This window comes from Megalobrama amblycephala, linkage group LG22 (assembly GCF_018812025.1).
Source record: "Megalobrama amblycephala isolate DHTTF-2021 linkage group LG22, ASM1881202v1, whole genome shotgun sequence".
NCBI classification, from domain to species: Eukaryota; Metazoa; Chordata; class Actinopteri; order Cypriniformes; family Xenocyprididae; genus Megalobrama; species Megalobrama amblycephala.
The window spans coordinates 18298802-18325242 of record NC_063065.1 but is presented as its reverse complement, the minus strand read 5'-3'; the positions used below and the strand labels follow the sequence as shown (position 1 = coordinate 18325242).

General features: G+C 37.9%; 1 protein-coding gene across 1 annotated transcript in view; it reads right to left on the bottom strand.

The window, feature by feature from the left end:
- Window positions 1-20823, bottom strand: part of prex2 (phosphatidylinositol-3,4,5-trisphosphate-dependent Rac exchange factor 2) — a 174386-nt gene extending 153563 nt beyond the window's left edge. Inside the window, exon 1 of the mRNA XM_048175299.1 lies at window positions 20308-20823. Coding sequence (XP_048031256.1) covers window positions 20308-20445 — 138 coding nt within the window. The 5' untranslated portion in view covers window positions 20446-20823. The remainder of the gene's footprint in view (window positions 1-20307) is intronic.
- Between the last annotated feature and the right edge of the window lie 5618 nt (window positions 20824-26441).

The following is a 26441-nucleotide window of genomic DNA, read 5'->3' as shown; positions in this document are numbered from 1 at the left end:
TCATTCGTCCTCCATTGACCACAACTTTCAAGCCCCAGAAAGGTAGTAAAGACATCATTAAAGTAATCCATGTGACTCCAGTGGTTTAACCTCATTTTTATGAAGAGGCAAAAAAAAAATAAAAAAAATACCACTTTATTTATAAAATATTAATCTCCAACGGATTGCGGTTAAACTACTGGAGTTGGTAGTTAAAGTGGTAGTTCACTAAAAATATCTTCCTTTGTGTTCTGAAAATCAACGAATGTTTTACGGGTTTGAAACGACAAGAGGGTGAGTTTTTGGATGAACTAACCCTTTAAAGTCTGAGTAACTTGGTATATGGATGGAGAAAACGAAAGAAGGGATAAAGATATTTGTCATTGTTTTCTAAACTCATTCATACTGTTAAAGACAAACTGCAACACACAGTGAAAAGACAAGATAAAATAATAACCACTTGATTAAAGGGTTAGTTCACCCAAAAATGAAAATTCAGTCATTTATTACTCACCCTCATGTCGTTTCACACCCGTAAGACCTTCGGTCATCTTCGGAACACAAATTAAGATATTTTTGATGAAATCCGATGGCTCAGTGAGGCCTCCATTGACAGCAAGATAATTAACACTTTTAAATGCCCAGAAAGCTACTAAAGACCTATTTAAAACAGTTCATGGGCGATTTCAAAACACTGCTTCATGAAGCTTCGAAGCTTTACGAATCTTTTGTTTCAAATCGGTGGTTCGGAGCGTGTATCAAACTGCAAAAGTCACGTGATTTCAGTAAACGAGGCTTCGTTATGTCATAAGTGTTTCGAAACATTTCAAAATTTCAATGGTTCACGTGACTTTGGCAGTTTGATACACGCTCTGAACCACTGATTCGAAACAAAAGATTTGTAAAGCTTCGAAGCTTCATGAAGCAGTGTTTTGAAATCGCCCATCACTAGATATTGTTGAATAAAGTCGTTATTTTGTTTTTTTGCCGCACAAAAATTATTTTTGTCGCTTCATAACATTAAGGTTGAACCATTGTAGTCACATGAACTGTTTTAAATATATCTTTAGTAGCTTTCTGGGCATTTGAAAGTGTTGTTGTCAATGCAGGCCTCACTGAGCCATTGGATTTTATCAAAATTATCTTAAATTTGTGTTCCAAAGATGAACGAAGGTCTTACATGTGTGGAACGACATGAGGGTGAGTAATAAATGACAGAATTTTCATTTTTGGGTGAACTAACATGTCAAGGGGTCAAGCGTTGGCTAATTAGCATGAACTACAGTAGTTAGCCCTGCTGTAGATGATGTAAATAAATCATCTAGTTACAAAATGCATCTCTTTATAACAATTAATAATAGTTGATTAATAATAAAGCGTCATCATCATCATTAGTAATAAAAATAATAATAATAATAATGTTAATAAGTTGCATTTTGGAACCAGATAATAATCATCATCATCATCATTAACACTTAATATAAATGATTTTCTATTTGTTATTAATAGTACTTTTATTTATTAATCCTGCACATTTATCTGTATGTGTTCATCATTAAATTTCATTCTCCCACAGTCATTCATTTTCCTTTCTCCAGACAGATGATGAACATAAGTCTGAGACCAGCCTCCTCCTTCATATACCCACACCAGGGCGTCTGAGGAAATGGCCTGTGCTTTTCTTCCTGTGGAGGAAAAACTCAATTTACCAGGGCCTATTTCTGCACAACATCAACAAAGCCTGCATGCCATGAGAGGATTTTGCTTTGTGACAGTGTGAGACATTATACCAAATTCGGAGAAAAACAGCACGAGCAACAAAACAGGCTTTTCATGGAGGATCCAAAGAAGAGCATAAAACAAGCCTGTGTTTAATGGTGGCTAATAACACCATCAGGATCCATCCGAGCCTCCGCAGACCCCAATGGGAAACATCCACAGGAAACTCTTACTATAAATACATGCCTTGGGAGCTAACATGCTGGTTTGGGACATGCTAAAACCTCATGTATGCATGGCCTTTTCTTTGGTATTAATAACACAGACAAGGCAATTTTACAATATATGTTGTTTTTTTTTCACAAACGCCCACCTGTCTAGCCCGCTTTTATCTTGCGTCTTCAACCTCGGACAGTCAGACACCACAAAGCACTACACCCTGCAGAGAACACTAACATTGTTTTTGGAGACAACATGAGACACCGGCTTAAAGGGCTGGGTATGGATACAGATTGACTGATTCTCTATATTTCAAAAACAAAATGCTCATTTTACTGAAAGAAATTAATATTAAAAGAAATTCAAAGCAAATTATACAGCATTAGCAGAAAGCAGTAATTATACAGTGTTTTAGACTGATTCTAACAGATAAGCCATCTTTTGTAAACTGGCTCATAAGAGTCATTTGTTCATGAATCTGATTAAACTGGTCACGCTGGCTGTATGTTTTGGCTGACAGTTCAAAACTGCGGTTCAAAAGTTATTGGCATAAATATGAGCGCAAACCTAAAGATGCTGGTGGCATTAGAGGGTTTGAGTTTGAGAGACTCCAAATTTGCTGTGGTTAATTTCCAAACTATCCTCTATCTGTGTGACAAATAAGAGTCATGAATCATACTCTGCTGGTCACAATGTATGTTTTTGATTCAATAAAAAGAACCATTTCATTAGCGTCATTAGTTCGTGAATCGGATTACACTGGTCAGGCTGTATTTTTTTGATCAACTAAAAAGAACCGGTTCAAAAGAGTCATTTGTTTGTGAGTCAGACTACAATGGTCACACTGTATGGTTTTAATTACTTAAAAAGAACCAGTTCATAGGAGTCATTTGCTTATTAATCAGATTACACTGGTAAGGCTGTATTTTTTTGATCAACTAAAAAGAACCGGTTCAAAAGAGTCATTTGTTTGTGAGTCAGACTACAATGGTCACACTGTATGGTTTTAATTGCTTAAAAAGAACCAGTTCATAGGAGTCATTTGCTTATTAATCAGATTACACTGGTCACACTGTATTTTTTTTTGCTTAAAGGGTTAGTTCACCCAAAAATAAAAATTAATTAATTACTCACCCTCATGTCGTTCCAAACCCGTAAGACCTTCGTTCATCTTCGGAACACAAATTAAGATTTTTTTGATGAAATCCAAGAGGTTTTTCCAAAAAATTGTTTAATAAAATCATTATTTTTGTTTTGTTTTTGTGCACAAAAAGTATTCTCGTCGCTATTTTACTATTACTATTACTACTATTTTAACTATGTCTTTACTACTTCTCTGGACCTTGAACGTGGTAATTTTGTTGCTTTCTATGGGAAATAAAAAAAACTCTTGGATTTCATCAAAAATATCTTAATTTGTGTTCTGAAGATGAACAAAGGTCTTGCGGGTTTGGAACGACATGAGGGTGAGTAATTAATGACAGAAATTTCCACTTAATTAAAAAGAACCAGTTCAAAAGAGTCATTTGTTTATGAATCAGATTACACTGGTCGCACTGTATGTTTTTGATTAACTAAAAAGAACACATTAATAGGAGTCATTTGTTTATGAATCAGACTACACTGCTCACTGTATGTTTTTGATTGACTAAAAATATCCATTTCATAAGAGTCATTTGTTTTTGAAAAGGATTACATTGGTCACTCTGTATTTTTTAGACTAACTAAAAACATCCGGTTCATTGGTGTCATTTGTTTATGAATCATACTACACTGATCACTCTGCATGTTTTGATTTAATATATGTCACGGGTCAGGGTGTGTCACCGGTTCATCTCTATTGTTTTGTTATTGTTATTATACAATATAAAGAACTTGTTCATATGAGTCATTTGTTCATGAATCGGATTACACTGGTCACTCTGTATGTTTTAAGCCACTAAAAAGACCCAGTTCATAAGAGTCACTGAATGTTTTAAGCCACTAAAAAGAACCAGTTTATAAGAGTTCATGAATTGGACTACACTGGTCATGCAGTATGTTTTCAATCAAGTTCGTAATAGCAATTTATTCATGAATCAGACTACACAATACAATGTAGACTGCAAACCCACATTCATAATATACTGTAGGAGGCATGCAGAAATACATTTTCATGCAGCCGCTGACAATTGTCAGAGAGAAAGACTAATTTTGGGATTTTTAGAATAATTATCAGCATTGTTTAAACGAAGAATGTTATTATGTCTCTCTGTATGTCTCTCAGCCAGGCATCTTAACTACCTTAAGCAGCTAAACACCTACTTGACTAGCTTCTCCAGCCAGTTTTGCAGGTGAACAGTAAGGCTATGCTGGTCCACCAGCTAAAGAGGCACAAAACCAGACTGGAATTGTTTTGTTTTTTTCTTATGTTTGAGAAGAACTGCCATGTGACACCCATAATTTTAATCCCACTGCAGCTCAAGAAAACGATATGAGCGATGGCTTAAGGGCCGTGATCGTGTTGTATCAGCTCCCATGACAAATTTTCCAACTGTCTCAATGACAAACAAATATGCAGTGTAATCCCATTTCAGAATGCTTCTACACATCTCCTATTATTATTTTCAATATAGCTAATTTAATGTTACTGCATGTGCTTTTCGAAGCTTATTGTCGTGTATCAAGGGGTCAAAATCCCATTACAGACTGGCGTCTGAATGCCCATGGTGACAAGCTGAATTTTAAGATGCACGTATCAAGCTCAGTCAGCATGCGTGGCACACTCGACAGTGCTATTGATTTGAATTCTGTCTTGGGTTGTTCAATAAAGCCAATTTTTACTGGATCTGATGCTATTGGGGATCTTAGAACCTCAGACTTGGTTGCAATTGGACACCGTCAGTGGAGGGAAAGAGAGAAAACAACTTTGTCTTTCCTTTTGGAAATCCCTAAAGACAGCTTGAATGTCAATGAAAAGGGCTGGCCAAAAGTGCCCCCTCCAAGTGTTCTGGGATCAATGCCATCTTTGTGTATGAATGAACAGTGGCCCTCACTAACCCCTTCAGCATGCCAGTCACTCCGCTGGAGGCCGGGACTAGTTAGCAGAATACAAGAGACGGGGAAGATGGCACCAGCAGTCTGTCGCCGATTACAGTGGAGCCACAAAGGACAATCCTGCAAAGGTTTGAGGTGAATCAGGCATCATGGAGTCTGTCAATGAATAAGAATCGGGGCTTAGCTTTAAAAGCTGCACTTGCGGTTTCCCGTTCCAGGCACTAGCCTTTAACTGACCTGTACGATGAAACAGTGCTCACTCAATTTGTCTCCTGGGTTGGACTTTTGATTATGTGCGGATTGAATAACAAATCAGAGATAAGGAAGCACTGCAGCCAGGACTGGCAAAGAATTGACAATATCCTCAAGCGGTTTCAAGCATTAGGTCTCATAATACTGTAAGTCATGATCTTTTACATGCCGCTTTACAGACCCCATCGATTGTGCTCAAGAAGCAAACTCATTAACATGTTTCAAAGCATGTATACTTAATATTATCTCGGTACCTCCATGATCAGTTTGATTCAATGCATTGTTTGCTATGTATTTTGATGCTATATTACATCAAAGGGCCAGTGCATTTGGCATTACTTCTTGCATTTGGAATATTTCTCAACAACGTAAAGCTGTTGAGTCTTGTTAAAATAGAATTACATTATTTTTTACAGACAATACACCTCATTTGTCAGCCTACCAATAACATCAGGACAACCAGCAGTAGGAACAAGCAACCAACAGTACATCAACGCGGTGACCTCTAGTGATAAAATCCCTGTCAGCATGAATGGCGCTTTACTTATGTACATCTGTTATATGATAATGTTGCTTTGCCACCTCATCTCTCATATAAACTTTTCATTTAGCAGCTGTCTGGTAACACCTGGGGCCAGTCGCACCAGCTGGACGTATACCCTGTTGAAAGGAGCCTGGTCTCATTAGAAAAACGTACCTGTGGGAACGTTTTTGCGGGTCACAAAATACATACCAATAGGCACATATCACCAATATTATCTGCCTGCAATACTGGAGGCTGCACTTTTAGGACCGCAGCAGTTTCAGGACTGCATTTCCAGGACCCTAGTTTTTGTGACAGCGCCATCTAGTTCAAATAATTAAACAGGGTTAACAATGGGTAGGTTTAGAGCTAGCGGCTGGTTAGGACAATATATCAATTAAATTTAATCAATAACATTACCAACGGGTAGGTTTAGGGCTAGGGGTTGGTTAGGACAATATATAAATTAAACTTAATCAATTAAACAACTAAATCATTGCTAGGGTCCTAGAACTGCGGTCCTAGAAATGCGGTCCTGAAAATGCAGGCAGATGCTACTCCTAAATGCATGTTCATTTTTTTCCCGGAACAGATAAAGGAATATGGTAAGTTTCTGTGACGTTGATTTTTATACAAATCACCAGTTCTGATTTGAAATTTTTTCCGGCGAGTGGTGCAAAAAGTGTAGTACTCCATTATTTTTTTAATATAACGTACCACCAACACTACACCTAAACCTACCCAATAGTGTTAACAAAAGCAAATGTGACATAAAAAGCATCCGTAATCGTGCCGTTTTAGCTTGTTTTGATCTCTCATCTTTGAGGTCTTTTACCGTGACTCGTTTTTCCCCGGATTTGTACCCAAGGATTCCTCGTTTTAAGTACAACTCCGTATCAGCTGAGCTACCAAGCAAGCTTGTTAAATCAGAAAAGCGAAACATATTGAGCTGGTTAACTGATGCAAAGTCCAAAATATATTCGTTTACAAACTGTGCACTTTAGTAAAAAGCGTTTTGAAGTCATAACATAATATTGTGCAAGGAGACGTAAAAACAAGTCTTTATTAATCCATAATCTGCACAGTAAAAAAAATTTCATAGTTTTTTTTTTTTTTTTAAGATTTATTTTTTGCCGTTTTTGCCTTTATTATGATAGGACAGTGATTAGACAGGAAGCGAAGTGGGAGAGAGAGAGGGGGACAGGATCGGGAAAGGACCACGAGCCGGGACTCGAACTCGGGTCGGCCAAAGCGCATTGGCGTTACATGTCGTCGCGCTGCCCATGAGGCCATCGGCACCGACAAATTTTGCATTTAGTTTTTACAAAATAGTTTTGGCAGCTGTGGTTGCCAGAATAATTTTGTAAAAACTACAGAAAACAAACAAACTGTAAATTTTACAGTATAAAACAGTAATTTACAAACAAGAAAATTTGAATGTAAACCATTCAACAATACACACTACTACTAAAATCTGTTTTGTACCTTTAACATATATTCACAACCACCATAATAATGCAGGTGGTAAAAGAGAAAGCCACATGAAGAATCAGAGTTCAGCACAAGTAGCTTATTAACAACAGAAGATGTAACATAAAACCCTAATGTACATAATTGCTAACAAAAACTATTAAGAAACATGATTATTTAAACAAAATACTTTCAAATGTGGAGTGTCGCACAGGGAATTGTGGGAATATCAGTTTACATTTTTTGACTGTAAATTATACATTGATTTGTTCTTTTTTACTTCTAAAGATTGTAAAATTTACAGCATTTTTCTGTGAAAATTACATAAAATGTCTGGTTAACTTTTACAGTTTTTCACTGTATATAGTACGGGAACTTACTGTTAACCTATTAACATTTTTTTGCAAAATAGCATTTTTACAATATTTTACAGTTAAAATCACATTAATTTTTTACAGTGTGACCCTGTAATCGTAACTGTGTATGAAAACAATTAAAAGCACTTGCTGTTTTACTGCCTCTAGTGTTCATTTCTGTTGGAAACTGCAGTGATATGTACGTATTGGTATGTATTTTTGTGACTCGCGAAAACGTTCCCACAGGTACGTTTTTCCATGAGACCAGGTTGGAGCAAAACCTAGGCTGGACGTAAAATGCATTTTTAATGTAGAATTAATATCTGTTGCACCATCTAGGCATAGCACACGTCTGAGACTAAGGGGCCAATTATACACCACTTTCAGCTAAAAACAAAACCTTTTTATGTGTTTTAGGTTGTTAATTTACACGACAATAGCATTTTGGGGGACTAAAAATGCATACTTTTAAAAACGGGTTTCAAGCGGGTTATCGTCGCCAAACGGGTTAAAAACAAAAACGTGAATTTGTGAAAACGGTGACATCGTGCGCATGCGTAACATTTCACATCTTTGAGTCCATTAAGGCCACAGCAAATTATATTTAGCCAGTGAAACATTTAAATCAAGTTACTGTACTAGAAAAAACAATATTATCATAATTACATAACCAAGATTAATAACTGTAAGCTACAAGGTGAATTAAGTTGTATGCAAATACCTTAAAAAAAGCATTCTGTATTCAGATTTCAGAAGGCTTTGTGGGACCGTTAGAAGGAAATACTTTGATACGCTATACAGGATATTGTGGAACTGTTTGTGGTCACTGTACTGCACACTATGTCAACTTTCACACAATGATTGTAACTGTTGCCACAACAACAAAACAAAATAACAAAGGTCATCAAGGACAGATTTGATTTATAGTGGCCAGTCGGTCCCTTCATCACTTCCGCCAAATCACTGTTTCTAGCCCTTCACTTTCCTCACTACCCTTTACTTCCATGTGCACTTTTACTTTACACTGGATTTTCCTGTTTTTCACCTGAATTTCTTTTTTGGGATCCAGACATTTTAAGAAATTCCAAGAACTAAAAAGCCTGAGAAGGATTTCAGAAGGAATCCCAAATAACATGGGGCTGACACTACAATAATGTAAATAATGTAGTTGATCTTCTACAACTATGCTTTGAGATCAACATTTAAAAATAATGTCTTGAGTGTATAGAATTCAGAAAACAGAATAACAAAATATAAAATAAACATATTACTCTAAAACACTGAAAAATATGCTTTTTGGAAGTAAAAATGAATTATATAATTTATAAGAAAAGTTCATAAAAATGGGGCCCAATACAAAGTTCTGCCATTAAACTCTAGATGGTGAAGGCTCATAAGTCCCTAACCCAATCTGCTTGCAATTACATTGTTCTCTATAGGACATATCTGATTGGTTCCTGCTGTATTGGTAGCAAATAAACTTGCTGCTCAACATTTAAATTCTTGCCTATTGTTTGCTGTAGCAGTTTGCAGTGCATTTTCAGAAACCCTCCACCATCCCCGGCTCCACCTGCTACGGGGGTGATTTATGTATTCTTGTACAGCAGCAGCATGTCTTGCTTGCTCATAGCAGCATGTCGTGTGTATTGTTGTGTGTATTGGCGGCAGCAGCAGCTATAATCAACAGCAGCAACAAGACCAAACACATTAACAACAACAAGTTAATTTTGATATCATGTTCGCACAGAATGCGGGCAGTGGAATGGGGAAAAAATGCAAGGTCTTGAGACACTTTTTATAAAAGTTGAACTGATTTTAACTTGAGCGCCACGTATTTAGAACGTCATGTCATGCGCGAGATGCCGCAAAAGACGCAAGGGTTTTGCACGTCTGTCTAGCATGTGTTTACATAGAAAAACAATGGAAAAGTAGTGCACTGAAATGAAAAAGTGCATTCTGTGTGAATGGCCCCTTACTCATCATATGGTGGTGCAACTGCAGCACTAAGGGTTGCTATTTCACATGACCATGGATGCTCCATAGATGCTGACACTTGCTCACGTACACTCAATTGAATGGCCAGCTGGCCAAGCAAAGATGCTTCATTCATCTCCTGGACTAACAGCCCATAATCAAAACTCATAGGAGAGAAAATTTCCCCCCAAAAGGTCACTATGACCCTTGCCATATTCCAAAACAAATTGACCAAAAAACATCTGACCATTGGTTTCTTATTCAGATGCTGTCTTCCAGAGCCTGATCTGAGACAGATGCCCTGGCATAGACTCTAGTCGTGTGGAGCGGCCCGTGTGCCTCCGCAGCCAGCTCTATGTGCAGGGGAAGCAGAGCACAATGTAAAAGGAGGGGAGGGGCAGGAAGGAAGGAAATCCTGCTCACACTGACACAAAAGCTGAAGGAACTCAATGGCCAGAGCCCCTCGTAGCCCCCTGTGCACTCACAAACATGACATACAGGACTGCACACCAACGCATTGGGACACAGATGGATGCAAGTGTAAAACAATTTCAAAAACAAACAAGAGGTTAATTATGGGACATGCATGAAGATCACTATACATTTTTGTTTTTTACTTTGGTAGTCCCATGAGAACAAATCAATTGCTCCCCAGAAGCATAACAGTGAGATTTAAAAAAAACTGTTGAACAATGTGATTTGAGAGAAAGTCCTGAAGGGCCATAAACTAAATCACTTCAGACTTTTTAAACAATGTGGGATTTAGCTGCAGCTGAATGATGGAGGGCTTTCACAGGTGATTAGATGCTTCCATCTCAATCACGGAAACAAACAACCTCAAGACCCCAACAGCAGGAAGGGCACAATTCCTCCCCACCAGCGACAACTTCCTTGTTCTTAAGCACCATCATGTAAATTCAGACTGAACGCCGAACCTCACCTCTAAATTCCCTCAGGGGCACAAAAAGCCTCTGTTCTCTTCCATGAATTGGACTGTCACAGGAATAGAAAAATGGCTGACACATTTTGCGCTCATGCTGTGCATTTGGAATGAGGCGACCTGGCCGGAGCCTTGGGGAGCTAGTTAAGCATACTGCTTAAAAAGAGCTCAGGATAAGTTAAAGGAAGGCCTCTGCTGGTTAAAACGGCTGTCTGCGGCGCATGAGAACTCCTTAGAACATACAGTGGAAAAAGAAAGCCAAACTCATTAGTAAGATTGGAATCTTAATGATCCTCCGTGTAGCAAGGGGAAAATACAACTCCTTGTAAACAGTATTGGGACATAATGGATGGAACATATGCAGGAGGTGAAGGCTGTTAAAAAATGGCAAGAGACAGAGACAAAAAGAGTGTTCAAGTGAGAAAGAAAGTGATACTCCAAAAAGGAGTTTTGTTACCACTTTTCTACTTAATGTCTCAAATATTTAAATGAGGATTAATTATTTTATCCTCTTTATCACTTTTCCTATCTACCTTACTAACATACACGTAGTTGGAAAGACTGTCATTCCACAGAAAATGAACCAATAGGAATAAGTCTTTCGTTCATCAGAGACTGTTGACCACACCCACTGAGCATACCGTTTCATTTTCAAACACAAAGTTGGAAGCAAAACATTTTGAAACTCAAACAAGTGTCAACCTACATTTTGAGAGTAAAACTTTTTGACTTTGTTTGACTCAAAAGTAGGGCTGCACAATTAATCGAATTTCTAATCGCGATTACGATTTGGATGCCACGATTTCGTAATCGTTCAAAGGCGCGATTAAAAAAATATCCACTTACATTATTCTGCAGTGTGCTTAAGAGGTGTTTAAAGCATGTCAAGTTGTAAGAGGCCAATCAGGCAATCACAACTACTTCAGAGTGTAAAAGGACTATCCCAGCACAATAGGAACTACCAGTGACGTAAGTGTACGCTGATTGGTCGAACGCAAGCGAAGGACCAGCACCTGCCATTTTTAAAAAGCCATGTACACAGCCTATATTTACTCTACAAACATGGAAAACAGCGATAGATGGACCTCTCAACCTTTACGCTAAGAAGAAAATCCAGTGCGACTTTGAGGCAGACCAAGCGAAACATGATTATGAATTTCTGCTCAGCTAGCAACACTGGGCATCAACCACACAGCAAAAGCTAATACTTTTTCATATACTGTCTACTTTCTTTGTAACAGCAGGACTGTTAAACAGATCGTAAACTAATGAAGACGGAGAATGCGAGCACTGTTTGGCGCCATCAAAATAAAAGTCACAACAACAAGCGCGGTTTACGTCACTTCAGAGTTCCTACTGGCGGTGCAAATGCAACCAGGAAAATGGCCCATATATTGTTTTTTTTGTTGTTGTTTTTTTTTATTTAAAGAAGAAACCTAACCAATTTACAGTTGACATTTGAGGCTTAATGCTATAGAAAAGCAATAAAAAATTCAGGATGAGTGATTTTAGCTTGTTTTTTTGTTTGTTTTTTTAATATAAAAATATAGAGTTGCTTCAAACAATGTTATAAAGCTATTCAAAACATCATTCAATGGAAATTATGATAATCGTAATTAATAATTGCAATTCCAACTTCAAGGGAATAATCGACAATTATGATTTCTGTCATAATCACACAGCCCTACTCAAAAGTGTCAAACAAAGTCTTGAGAGGAAATGTTTTAGCCTCAAAAAATGTCAAACACTGATTTAAACAATAAAAATGCCTTAAACAATTTGAGACAAAAATAGCTCTAAGTTTTCGCCAGTGATAAATGGGGGAAGAGGGCATGATGATCAAGCCCGCAAGTTTCCAGTGCAACAGATGGATAAACCAGGATACCAAGAGGAAGAGGTCGAGGATGGAGAACTGTGACCCCAAGGAACGGGGTTGCAAGGTTCACTGCCTGGCTGGGAAATTATATAAAACCCTCCCTTTAGTATTAGTGCAGGTCATGTGACACCAACAAATCAAAAGGCCTCAGACTGAATGTAAATGAACAGAACAAGAGAAAACAAATAACAGATCAACTTAAGCATATACCTATATTGTCCTAGCTAACATCAGATTTGTGGGAAGAATCAAAATCTACAAGAACCAAAGATTCTTAGGCTAAAAGAAAAAAAAAAGTTGCATCCCAAATGACACACTATACACTATGCACTTATACACTATGTACTTATGCACTATGTAGTCCATGAATTCATGCCATTATAAAGCTTGGAAGAGCCAGGACATTATTTAATATAAATCAGATTATACCTAGGATGGCTTGAGGGTGAGTAAATCATGGGGTAATTTTCATTTTTGGTTGAACTAACCCTTTAAACCACCTTTTGAATGATTGGATGTATCTCAAAAGTGTTTTGGAGTTCATTTATACTTAGTTTTGTCCTGATCTGTAAAACTAAAAGTCTATGGAGTGACTAAGTATAAATACCCCATTAGGCATTTGTTTAATTATTTAAGCCAGCCCTGCACTAGGTTTCATTTGTGTTTGTGGGTAAGCTGCACTTCTATTTTCATTCTAATGAGTCAAGCAGTAGGAATCCCTTATTGTCAAGTCATTTCGAAAACTGTACCACATTATCTTCAAACAAATTTCTAAATAGACAATAAGAAATGTCCACAAGGACTTTAAAAACTTGTGTTTACCCCATAAGCAAAATAAAAGTATTTGCAATTTGTGGTGCAAAAATCCTTTTGAAGTTTTATTATTAAGCCTTTAAAAAAAGTACATTGGGTGGTCAATTCCTCTAAACCCACAGGGTATTGCAAAAGGAAAACGCTGCAGAGGGACCACTTAATCCAGAACTAAGACTCCAGAGAACACATTATGCAGAGACATGGCTCTGTTTTTCTCCTAAAGTAGGACATGAAAGCTTTCCCCCTGTTCACTACTGTTGGATTCGCTCTACTCATGCATACTCTTGCTGGTCAGTTGTACTTCTTATTTGCTTGTTCTCATCTCACTTGAGTGACCGATATCATAAGCTCAAATGGCATATGCAGTAAAAGAGCATAGAAATGAGCTCTATTTCCCTCAGCGAGGCACTTCTTATTGAGAATCATCATTCTTAGCCTCCAGTTAACAAATACAAACATGATTATCTGAAACCTCCCACTATCAGATCTATATCGAGCTGTTGCATAAGCCATTCTAGGGAAATCTCTGAAGATATCTTTTAAGAGACTTCCTCTGTCTCATGTGAATTGCCAGACACTGTTCTTGACTAATCTGATAGCTAGACACAATTGCGTTGCATGCCAAGTAACTGTCAGTTGATGCAGCTGGTATTTTGCACTAAAAATAAACTCAACAACAGCTTTTAAGAACATTCTCTCTCCAAGAACAAACTAACCATTGCAGGCTAAATTGATCCAAACTAGCCAATCCTCCCCTGGTTTCAAACAAGGCAACTTGTCTGCCATTGTTTCCTAATTTCTTCTAACCTCTCCGGAATTCCTCCACCAGGAAATGTACTTTGCAACAGAGGGCAAAGAGCCCAGGCTCTCACGTCACAGTCCCCCTCCTGGCAATACCTCCAGGCCGGTTCCACTGGGGAGCCATATTGTCTGGAAGCGACCCCCTTCATCTAATTTTCACAAACACAAAATGCCCTCTGTTCAGCATGGCACCAGTCCTCTGGGCCCTCCAGGCCATGAAACACCACCCCCGACAGCCATTGTCCCCTACTGTTGTTATCGTCTAACTTCACTTCTGCACAGGCTTCCTTTAGTCTCCTGAGCCTAAAACTCTGCCTTTTTTTGGTTCAGGAATTCTGGTTAAGACACATTACTGTGGAAGATGATCGTTTGAAAGCGATCAGTCACAGACCTGCAGTGGCACCCGTGGAGGCTTTGATCCTTGAGAACATGTGGGTGATATTTCCCAGTGACTTGGATTGATAAAGTTCCCTCTTTGACCCCCTAATCACACTCGGGGGTACAACGGCAAGCTTTCATCATCAAAAGAAGCACTTTTCTTCACTTCTGTTAGAATGAAGAAGTTATGTTTAGCGCTGGCAATAAAACAAACTGAAATGTTTGGCTGGAACTGCAACCCAATTGGGAATAATCGAAGTAAATGAGAACTTTTAAAGTGAGCTGTCTGAGGTTGCAAATCTGCTCAAAGACTGTCGAATTATAACATGGCAGGAAGTCTCTGAACATATTCTCATAAACTCTTTTATAAATGAAAATAAGTGACTGGAAATACTGGATACGATGAAAAAAATAGTTGTCTTAGTGCATTGATTAGATGATTGACAGGTGATGAGGTGGTCCTTTGTGCTTACGACTACCCTTTGACTACATCCAAATGTGGTTCGAATTATCTGTGATTTGACCTGGTTAATAAAATAGACAAAATTCATTATTCTGGAGGTCTGTCTCCTAATACCAAATATGACTTTCTCCACAGGCTAATGATTTATTTAAATGGATTGAAATGGTCTGAACAGTGATTTAATTTTGTTTTAATCAAAATGAAATTCTCTACGCCAACATGGGAAACACTTGTGTGGAATGTGAGCATGTGAATGTGCATGAAAGCTGGGAATACAACATATATAGTGCCTTAAACTGTCAACTTCATAGGTCTTCAAAAGAACCTCATGGATATCAATCATGACATGTATCATCTGGTGGTTCATTTAGACTGAAACCATTTCAGACTTCAGAAAACTCAAAGCGCATATCATGCTTTCTTGCTCTCTTCAATTTTCGATCAATATTTAGCTTCAAACTTTAAACATGAATAAGTGAATAGTCACTAATTTCCTTATTTAAAGAATGTTTTGCTTATGTGCCTGAAAAAATATGCATTACACAAACAAAAAAATCCTTTCCTTCCTGCCTTCGATTCCCCTGTCAGGCCGAAGGGCTCACAGTATTCCATTCCTCCAGCAGAGGCAGAAACGATAGTTGGTACAGTCTCACAGTTGGCCAATCTGAGGTTTTCACTTCAGTCCACCTGCTCTGCCTCAATTCTTGGCTCAAACTCAAAGGCATTTACCTACTGTGCTCACTGAGCCTTAGCAAATCATTGACAGATACATCCATGGGTTAAATTGGGCCGGAGGCTTATCAGGCACACAGGCTTATCAGGGCTCGACATTAACGCTTAATTTTTTTGAAGGGGCAAGAGATAGACAGTTTTACTTGTCTTGATTAAAACATCAATAACAAAAATAGTTAGGGAATCACCAAAACGCAAGCATGATTCTATTACATTTAGTGTAAGTGGCGACTCATAATGGATAATAATAATATAAAATGTATAATGTGCTGACAGTAACAAGGTTGGGCTGTTGAGGCTCGCACAGCCTCTCAAGGAGAAATCGAAAAAAATGAGTGCAGCACAAAGACAACATGCTGCTGTAAAAATTCAAAATGTGGAGGTTTTTTATATTTACAGGTGCTGGTCATATAATTAGAATATCATCAAAAAGTTGATTTATTTCACTAATTCCATTCAAAAAGTGAAACGTGTTATATTCATTCATTACACACAGACTGATATATTTCAAATGTTTATTTCTTTTAATTTTGATGATTATAACTGACAGCTAAGGAAAATCCCAAATTCAGTATCTCAGAAAATTAGAATATTGTGAAAAGGTTCAATATTGAAGACACCTAGTGCCACACTCTAATCAGCTAATTAACTCAAAACACCTGCAAAGGCCTTTAAATGGTCTCTCAGTCTAGTTCTGTAGGCTACACAATCATGGGGAAGACTGCTGACTTGACAGTTGTCCAAAAGACGACCATTGACACCTTGCACAAGGAGGGCAAGACACAAAATGTCATTGCAAAAGAGGCTGGCTGTTCAAAGAGCTCTGTGTCCAAGCACATTAATAGAGAGGCGAAGGGAAGGAAAAGATGTGGTAGAAAAAAGTGTACAAGCAATAGGGATAACCGCACCCTGGAGAGGATTGTGAAACAAAACCCATTCAAAAATGTGTGGGAGATTCACAAAGAGTGGACTGCAGCTGGAGTCAGTGCTTCAAGAACCACTACGCATAGACGTATGCAAGACATGGGTTTCAGCTGTTGCATTCCTTGAGTCAAGCCACTCTTGAACAACAGACAGCGTCAGAAGCGTCTAAAGACAAAAAGGACTGGACTGCTGCTGAGTGGTCCAAAGTTATGTTCTTTGATGAAAGTAAATTTTGCATTTCCTTTGGAAATCAGGGTCCCAGAGTCTGGAGGAAGAGAGGAGAGGCACATAATTCACGTTGCTTGAGGTCCAGTGTAAAGTTTCCACAGTCAGTGATGGTTTGGGGTGCCATGTCATCTGTTGGTGTTGGTCCACTGTGTTTTCTGAGGTCCAAGATCAACACAGCCGTATACCAGGAAGTTTTAGAACACTTCATGCTTCCTGCTGCTGACCAAATTTATGGAGATGCAGATTTCATTTTCCAACAGGACTTGGCACCTCTACACAGTGCCAAAGCTACCAGTACCTAGTTTAAGGACCATGGTATCCCTGTTCTTAATTGGCCAGCAAACTCGCCTGACCTTAACCCCATAGAAAATCTATGGGGTATTGTGAAGAGGAAGATGCGATATGCCAGACCCAACAATGCAGAAGAGCTGAAGGCCACTATCAGAGCAACCTGGGCTCTCATAACACCTGAGCAGTACCACAGACTGATCGACTCCATGCCACGCCACATTGCTGCAGTAATTCAGGCAAAAGGAGCCCCAACTAAGTATTGAGTGCTGTACATGCTCATACTTTTCATGTTCATACTTTTCAGTTGGCCAAGATTTCTAAAAAATCCTTTCTTTGTATTGGTCTTAAGTAATATTCTAATTTTCTGAGATACTGAATTTGGGATTTTCCTTAGTTGTCAGTTATAATCATCAAAATTAAAAGAAATAAACATTTGAAATATATCAGTCTGTGTGTAATGAATGAATATAATATACAAGTTTCACTTTTTGAATGGAATTAGTGAAATAAATCAACTTTTTGATGACATTCTAATTATATGACTAGCATACACGACCTAGAATCACGACTGAAAATGTGACTTTACTTTTATAATAAGTTAATTAAGTAAATTCAATACAGGTTAATAAAGTCACTTACATTTTAGATGCATTACTGACTGTTTTTGTTCTACTTCTTTTGTTCTAGCAAAAATAGTTCCAAACAAAGATCACAGCAGAACCATACAGCGCATCTCTCACAGCGACACTCTGCTGCGTTTTATTACTGATTGATTCAGCGTTTTGAATGAATCTGTTGAGTCCAAGATTTAATGGCCCATTCCAAAACACCTGCCTCATTCTTGAATGAATCAGCCATTTGAACTAATCGTTTGAATGAATGACTAGGACAGTCACTTGCCGCTACCTACTGGCGGTTCAGTTTCATGTTTAAATTTTCCCAACATGTCTTATTTGTATATTCAAAAATGTTAGTGTTCATAGCAGAGCGCTCTGTCGACTTATTTTTTACAGTTTGTCAATTGATAAGATTTTGTAGGCTTAGCATACACATGTGCACTCCTTGAAAGCCTGAAACCACAGAGCCCCCCAATATAACAAATCCCAATTTAACCCCTGGATACATCCCTGCTAGAGACATCCAGTATGGAGATTATAAACATACATAACATTTAGAACATTTTCCTGTTTAAGATAAAATCCTTTAATGTTAACTTAAAGGATTAGTTCACTTTCAAATTAAAATTTCCTGATAATTTACTCACCCCCATGTCATCCAAGATGTTCATGTCTTTCTTTCTTAAGTCGAAAAGAAATTAAGGTTTTTGATGAAACCATTCCTGGATTTTTCTCCATATAGTGGACTTCAATGGAGCCCAAACGGTTGAGGTTCAAAATTACTCAATTACAAAGTTTCATTGCAGCTTCAAAACGTTCTACACAATCCCAGACGAGGAATAAGGGTCTTATCTAGAGAAACCTTCGCTCATTTTGTAAATTTTTTTAAAATTTTATACATTTTAACCATAAATGCTCATCTTGAGCTAGCTCTCTTCTTCTTCTTCTCTATTTGAATTACGGCAGTGTACACTGCTAAGTGTATTACTGCCCTCCTCAGGTCAAAGTTTGAACTAATTGTTATATACTTGCACTAGCATATTGTATATGACAATTTAGTTCAAACTTTGCCCCGTGGAGGGCAGTAATACACTTAGCAGTGTCTACACTGCCGTAATTCAAATAGAGAAAAAGAAGAGAGCTAGTTCAAGATGAGCATTTATGGTTAAAACATATAAAATTAAAAAAAAAAAAAAATTTTTAGAATATGACCGATGGTTTTACTAGATAAGACCCTTATTTCTCATCTGGGATCGCTGTAAACTGTAATTTTGACCTTCAACCATTTGGGCTCCATTGAAGTCCACTATATGTAGAAAAATCCTGGAATGTTTTCATCAAAAACCTTAACTTCTTTTCGACTAAAGAAAGACATGAACATCTTGGATGACATGGGGGTGAGTAAATTATCAGGAAATTTTAATTTGAAAGTGAACTAATCCTTTAATTTTAATACACAAGCTTCAGTATTGATATCTGCTGTTTCTCCTAGACAGCAAAAACATCAAATTGAGACTTTTGTTCAAGTCATCTACTTCTCAGATGTTTATCCTGAGAAAACGTTCTCAACAATGTCTGAAACTCTGCCAGGTTTTGCCAAAATACCTGCAATCAAAACTCAGAGATGTCAATACAAATGAAAACATTTCTTATCAGATATCTCCAAGACTAAATTATCCAAACTATGCTGTTCAGAGTATATGCTTACTGCATGCCTACATTTGTTTCTCATTTGTGTCTATTTTAATTTTAGGAGAAACATCTGAGGCAAAATTGATAGGCCTTGGTTAAAATAGAACACCGGGAGCTATAAAACCTCTGAGCAACAAACTTTCTCTGTAAATACAAACATTGACTGCTGGTCAACAGAAACTACAGAGAAGCGCTCCAAAACAAGAAGCACACATTAAATTGAGACAAATTACTCTGGGCCTTTTCTTCTTAGATAGAGCTTCAAACCAAATCGATGAGCGGGATTGACAGGCATGTCACGGTCTGGGTTTTGAGGTCAACCGCAAGACCTCTGTTGCTGCTCATTCACTTCAAGTCCAAGCATAGCCAAACTAAACAGACGCGTTCAGTAGGCTACAGCCCATCTACTGCAAGCGAGCGACGCGACAACAAAACAAGAACGCGCCCATTCAGGGTGCGAATTATGTCCTGGGTGTCTGACCACTTGTCCAAATTAATGCCTTAAACGCACATATTTTTGCAAATGAGAATAAATATGTTTAAATGTTTCAACAGCGACAAAAGTATTTACTTTAGCCAAAGATGTTAAAACTGATGAGTAACCATAGCAACAGTTCGCCGCTCGCATGCTTTCGTTTCAACATCACAAAAAACATTAGTTCTATGTTTAAAAAGTATTTTACAAACCTGACATTTGGCAAACTGTGCTAGCTGAGGCAAATAATGATGAAACACCTTTAGCCTAATAGTCGACCACCTGAAAATCGCATAATTCGCAATTTCCTTCCATTATAATCAAATAGTCTGTAAGCTAGTCTGTAAGTTTAGCTACATAGTTTAACTTTGATCAAACCGTTCAATGTTCGCGCGCAGTTCTGGACTCAACGCGCGCGCTTGCAGTAGGTGTTTATTTGATTATAACGGGAGCGTTCAACTTTGTCGGGTGGCAAGCCATATAGATGGGGAAGATATAGGCTACATTTAAAAGAATAAATTATCTAATGAAACAATTAGTCGCACTTACCGAGAGAAACTCCAGCGTCCCAACATAATCCCGTTCGGTCTTCAGAAGTTCATTCAAAACACAAACTCGCAAACGAAGCTGTTTCTCTAAATCTTTTCCACTTTCGGCTCTGTGTTCGGCTTTGCTCTCCTCAGTCATTTCGATGGTATTTTTAAGAGTCTTCAAAGTTGTACCACGACAAGTTTAAACGAACTGACGCCGGCTGGAGGTTTGAAACATGGTTTAAAAAAAAAAAAAAGCAGCGGACAAATTCAGAACAAATGAACGCAATTAAAAAACAATCTACGAACCGGCTGCATTCAGAAGCAGCATCAAAGTTCAGCACTACTCTACACGCCTGAGAAAAGTGTAGTAATGGCTTTTGGACATCAATCAAAAACTTTGGTCCATGTGACTCCCAAGACCTTCATCCTAAATCCAACCTCCCTCCAGCATGAACAGGACAGGAAAGAAATGGCTGGGAATTCGTGCCAGCACAGTGGGGAAATGTTGATGACATTGGGGGTAATTACAAATGCAAGACTTTCCCAGACTCCACTATTATCTACATTACTTTGAAAATGAATGGCACTAAAGAGTAGAATTATGTTAGTTATGTAGCATGTAATGATGTAATAAGAAAAATGTAAAAAAATTCTTCACAGATAATTCAAGCTTTGGAACGTTTTTTCAATACTAAATATAATTGTGAGAAACTATAATCCTCAATATTAGCAAATCAATTTTTAATAAATGTTTTTAATATATGTTATTCAGTATTTGCTTCTCAGTTGATTGTGTTCTCTTGACTTGAAAAAAAAAAGAAAAAGCAAGTAAATTGAGCTTATATGGTTATTCAGTTCTTTTTACCTTAACATAAACCATATAACAGTGTCAAACATGACATGCATCAATGAATACAGCCATCTTTAACTTAAATAATAAAAAATTGAAGAGTTAGAAAGAGAAAACCTTTAGACTTCATGAGCATCATCATATGTTCCCATAATTCTTTGTATTCCATACTTGCAAAGATTCAAATTTAGCATAAACCTATAAGAAACAATTACTCTCATGATTTTCTTCTTATTTAACGTTTTTAGTGCAAGAAAATCCCGTCAAATCTATAAAAGCAGTGAGAATGCCCTTTCTCCTCAGCTCTAGGATGGTATTTGACTCTCAAGCATGGAGGTCTACAATGTGGCCTGTGCTCTTGTGTTCTCAGCAGCAGCCTGCTTACTTCACTCTACGGTCCGAGTGTTTGCCCTGTGCAGTGCCTGCCAAATTGAAATAGCTCAATAAAATTTGATCAGCCGAGCCAAATATTTAATACCACACATTTATTGACTCAGTGAGCACGGTATCCTCTGGAGGAGCGCTGGAGTGGTCAAATCAGAGGCCATCAACTAGCCTGGGTTAAAATGTTATGAATGATGTGACCTGATACATGTTTAGTTTATGAAGACCTGAGATACAGCAGCATCAGAGCTGAGGAAGTGGGAGGATGTGGCACTTCTTTATTGCTATCAGACACTGCCCTCTTGTGTTAGAAAATGACATCTAAAAGATATGGATTTTTAAGTTGCATTTACCCTTGGTCTCTCAATTGCTAATATGTCCATTAATTCATATAAATTGGTTGCAGAAGTATAATCTTATCATTCTAAAGGAGTCTTTAGAGAATCGTGCTTGTAAAGAGTCTTCGGCTACTGTAGGGCAATTTATACAGTTGCTCCAAAATGTATTTGGATACTTAAGCCAACCTGAAAAATATATGTCATTGCATTAGATAACAACAGCTATAATAAACCAAGTAATATTTGTTTTAAAGAAAGATAACAATCTCAAAGTCACAAAAATGTTTAGTGTTTTTTAAAATGATTTAACAACTGATATACTATTCAAAGTTAAGACAAAAAAGTATTTGGACCCTTTGGCTGTCAAATGTGGAACATGTTCATAGTTAATGTGATGAAGTTGGTTAGTTTGCAATTACTGAACATTTGAGTGCAATTACTGAACAAAAACATCAAAAATGTGATGTTTTAGCATAATTTGTTTTACAGGTGCCACTTGATTTTTTAAAATGAAATTAAATGTATACACTTTTAAATTTATACACTGTTACATGTCCAAATACTTCAAGACACCTGTAATTATTCATTGTAAATACTACTGTATAATGCTCATAATGACTCCTACTCCTGACCAGTAGATGGCAGCTTTGTCACTTCCGTGGGACTGAGGAGGGACTGAGAGAACATCATATCCTTTTACAGGTTTCATTGAATTGAACTGACAGCATTGATGGTACCAGCAAATGGTTCCCACAAAACATGACCTGCTAAACATGCTAAATATTGTCTATAATGAAATGGAAATGCAGGGGTTCAATGAGGGTTACATGGAAAATATCATTATCTTTGTATAACAACAATAAAAGTCAATGGAAAGTCTCCACCTGTCAGGTATGTTCAGTTTGTGTTCTAGTTTTAGTTTTTCCTGTGCCTGCCCATCAGTGTTCCTAGTTAGTTTTGTTTATATGCTCCTTTGTCATGTGATTATTGTAACCCATACATGACATAAACATGATAGAAAAAAAAATACAGTAGTGGCCAAAAGTGATGTCCAGAAGGGATATTTGCACAATATTTGCTTTTAATGATGCTTCAGGTTCTATTAAACAATAAAAATATGAGGAGTATGTTATATTGGGAAAAAGAAAACACTTGGTTAAAGCTGCAGTCTGTAACTTTTTTTTTTTTTTTTTGGTTAAAAATGATCCAAAATCAATTTCAATCACCGTGATTAATCACGATTTAATCAGCATTGGTAGTGCAATTTATTGTAATGCTTTTTTCCCCCCAGTTGGTCAGAACCAAAGTGGCAGATTTGTTACTTACTTGTTTAGATGACATTTTCCGGTGAAAATTCTTATTTTTGTCATACTTCCAAGACCACAATCTGTGAGTATCAGTACAGTATCCACTGGTGCGGTGACTGACAGCCACACATTCACCTCAAAATATTAATCTACGCTGAGAAGCTGTGCCGATGCACAACCCATGATAATTCCACGAATAACTGCAATTGCAGGTTTCAATCAGAGATGGCGACAAAGAGGCAAAACTTACGGACTGCAACTTTAAGGTACTAAAATAACAAAAATAATTTGGCAAGGAAGGCAAACTCCAGCATATAATTAAATATGGGTTTTATTGTATGAAAAAAAGACAGAAAAAAGAAAGCTCACAAGAAATAAAGCATACATACTCTACAATAATCAGATTGACTGCATATGTGTCATGCTTAATTTTTTCCAATCCTCCTTAAGTTCTTCCCAAAGTTGAGCTTCATTCATTCTGATTCTGATTAATTGGAAGACCTGCATAACTTAGGCTATCACAATTCAGGTTTATAATTTCCCAAAGGTTTTCAATGGCTTTAAGATCAGAGGACTGAGGAGGCCACTTAAAGTCTTCAAAATGCTGAGCATGATCACTTTCATTGCACGCAACTTTCTAGCATTCGCCATGTGTTTGGGATTGTCATCATGTAGGAAAACATCTCCAAACAGATCTTCCATACTTTGCTGCATTGTGTTCAGCAGGATTCCCAAGTACTGGTCCATTTTCAAAGTGCCAGCAACTTTGTAGATCCTGCCAACACCTGTTGAAGATATGCATCCCCAATACCATTATGTTTCCCCTGCCGTGCTTAATGGCGCCATGGCATGCATGCATGAGTCATCTCCTATGAGCATATGCACCGACTAATGCTAGGTTGTTAACTTTTGACTTGTCGGACTGCAGAACACAGCTTTCATACTCCAATCCTTATGTTCTTTGGCAAATGCTAGATGTTTTTTGGCTTTGTTAACTTTTTACATGGTTCATTGGCTTACAGTTCAAAATGAAATTGGTGGTTAGAGGTCTCATCCAGGTTTTTAGAAGCTGTTTTGAGGTGGTCCCACATTCAGGTGATTTTCATCCTCCTGTGAAAATACTCACTAGTCTTACTTGACTTCTTTACATTCTGTATGGTAGTGGTCTCACGGTGCTTTGAAATAATTCTCTGGACATTGTGACCATTCACATCCTTCACATGAGAAATATCCAAAACTGACTGACCAGATATAGCCATTTCAACAATATCCTCCTTGTTTGCAGAGAACAGCCCCTTCCATCTGGCCATTTTCACTAAAACCCACAAACTAATATCTACTAATAAAGCTAATAGTAGCTGCTACATAGTGATTTGTTGAATTATAGGCTGTGAATAATGAGTGCAAGATTGGTACCACATTTGACCACTTGGACAAAAATGATGTCATGACAAATGATACAATTGAAACGTGGAACACATACATTAGTTTTACACTGCAGGCACAGCTTCACAAATACATTTTTAATAAAACTGTTTAAAAATAAAGTGTGTAGAAGCCAATTTTCCTAGGTCAGGCATCACTTTTGGCCACTAATTTATACACACACACACACACACACAAACAACTTTACCCATCCGCACCCCCCCCCCCTTTTTGCTTAGAATCACCGAGGTTTTATTTCCCTTTGAAATAATGCCCTCATTTTACACAACCCCACCTCAAACATCTGCAAACATCTGAAGTAGAATTTATCTGACCTATGGCTGTGAAGAAAAACATTTTCAGGGCTATGACAGATAAAGTGCTACATAAATATGGGCATGTTTCTTCAAATTCATATATCTCTGTCTCAGTTCACTTCACCCCGCATCTCTTTCCAGACCGGGGATTCAGCATGTACTCAAAGTGCCTGAGAAAAAGAAGTGTGATCTTACCTTTTTCTACATATATATATATATACAGTATCTCACAGAAGTGAGTACACCCCTCACATTTTTGTAAATATTTTATTATATATTTTCATGTGACAGCACTGAAGAAATGACACTTTGCTACAATGTAAAGTAGTGAGTGTACAGCTTGTGTAACAGTGTAAATTTGCTGTCCCCTTAAAATAACTCAAAACACAGCCATTAATGTCTAAACCGCTTTCCACAAAAGTGAGTACACCCCTAAGTGAAAATGTCCAAATTGGGCCCAATTAGCCATTTTCTCTCCCCGGTGTCAGGTGACTCGTTAGTGTCACACGGTCTCAGGTGTGAATGGGGAGCAGGTGTGTTAAATTTGGTGTTATTGCTCTCACTCTCTCGTACTGGTCACTGGAAGTTCAACATGGCACCTCATGGCAAAGAACTCTCTGAGGATCTGAAAAAAATGTTTTTGTTGTTCTACATAAAGATAGCATAGGCTATACGAAGATTGCCAAGACCCTGAAACTGAGCTGCAGCATGGTGGCCAAGACCATACGGCGGTTTAACCGGACAGGTTCCACTCAGAACAGGCCTCGCCATGGTCGACCAAAGAAGTTGAGTGCATGTGCTCAGCGTCATATCCAGAGGTTGTGTTTGGGAAATAGATGTATGAGTGCTGCCAGCATTGCTGCAGAGGTTGAAGGGGTGGGGAGTCAGCCTGTCAGTGCTCAGACCATACGCCTCACACTGCATCAAATTGGTCTGCGTGGCTGTCGTCCCAGAAGGAAGCCTCTTCTAAAGAGGATGCACAAGCATAGGTGTGATTGGCAAAGGACAAAAAAGCAGGAAACTATACGGTGCACTTACCATGGGGGCGGGGCTTTGTTATGGGGGAGGGGCTTATGGAGGGGCGTGGCTTGATTTTGTACTTTTTTTATGATAAAGTTATGTAAAATAACTGCTCAGTGCTGCAAAACAGACAACTCTGCTAATGCTAACTTAATTCTATATAAACTATTAGGGGTGTGACGAGACAGGTATCTCACGAGACGAGACGAGATTGAGTTCACGAGACGAGACAAGATGGCGAAATACATGACTAGAAAAAATATTCTGCAGGTGTATTTGAAATGTTTTAACTAATCATCTTGTAATGAATGTCATTTCAGTTCTACTTTCTGAGTATGAATTATCATATGCGGTAAAACACAACAATACTCAAGTACCGTAAAAGGTTTTGTCACTAACTCAACTGACTGACTTCTCTTCTGTATGATTTCAGTCTCTTCAGACCTTACTGTACATGATTTATGAGCTTCTACAACCTTTGACCTCCTAACTGAACTCCTTTCCACAAA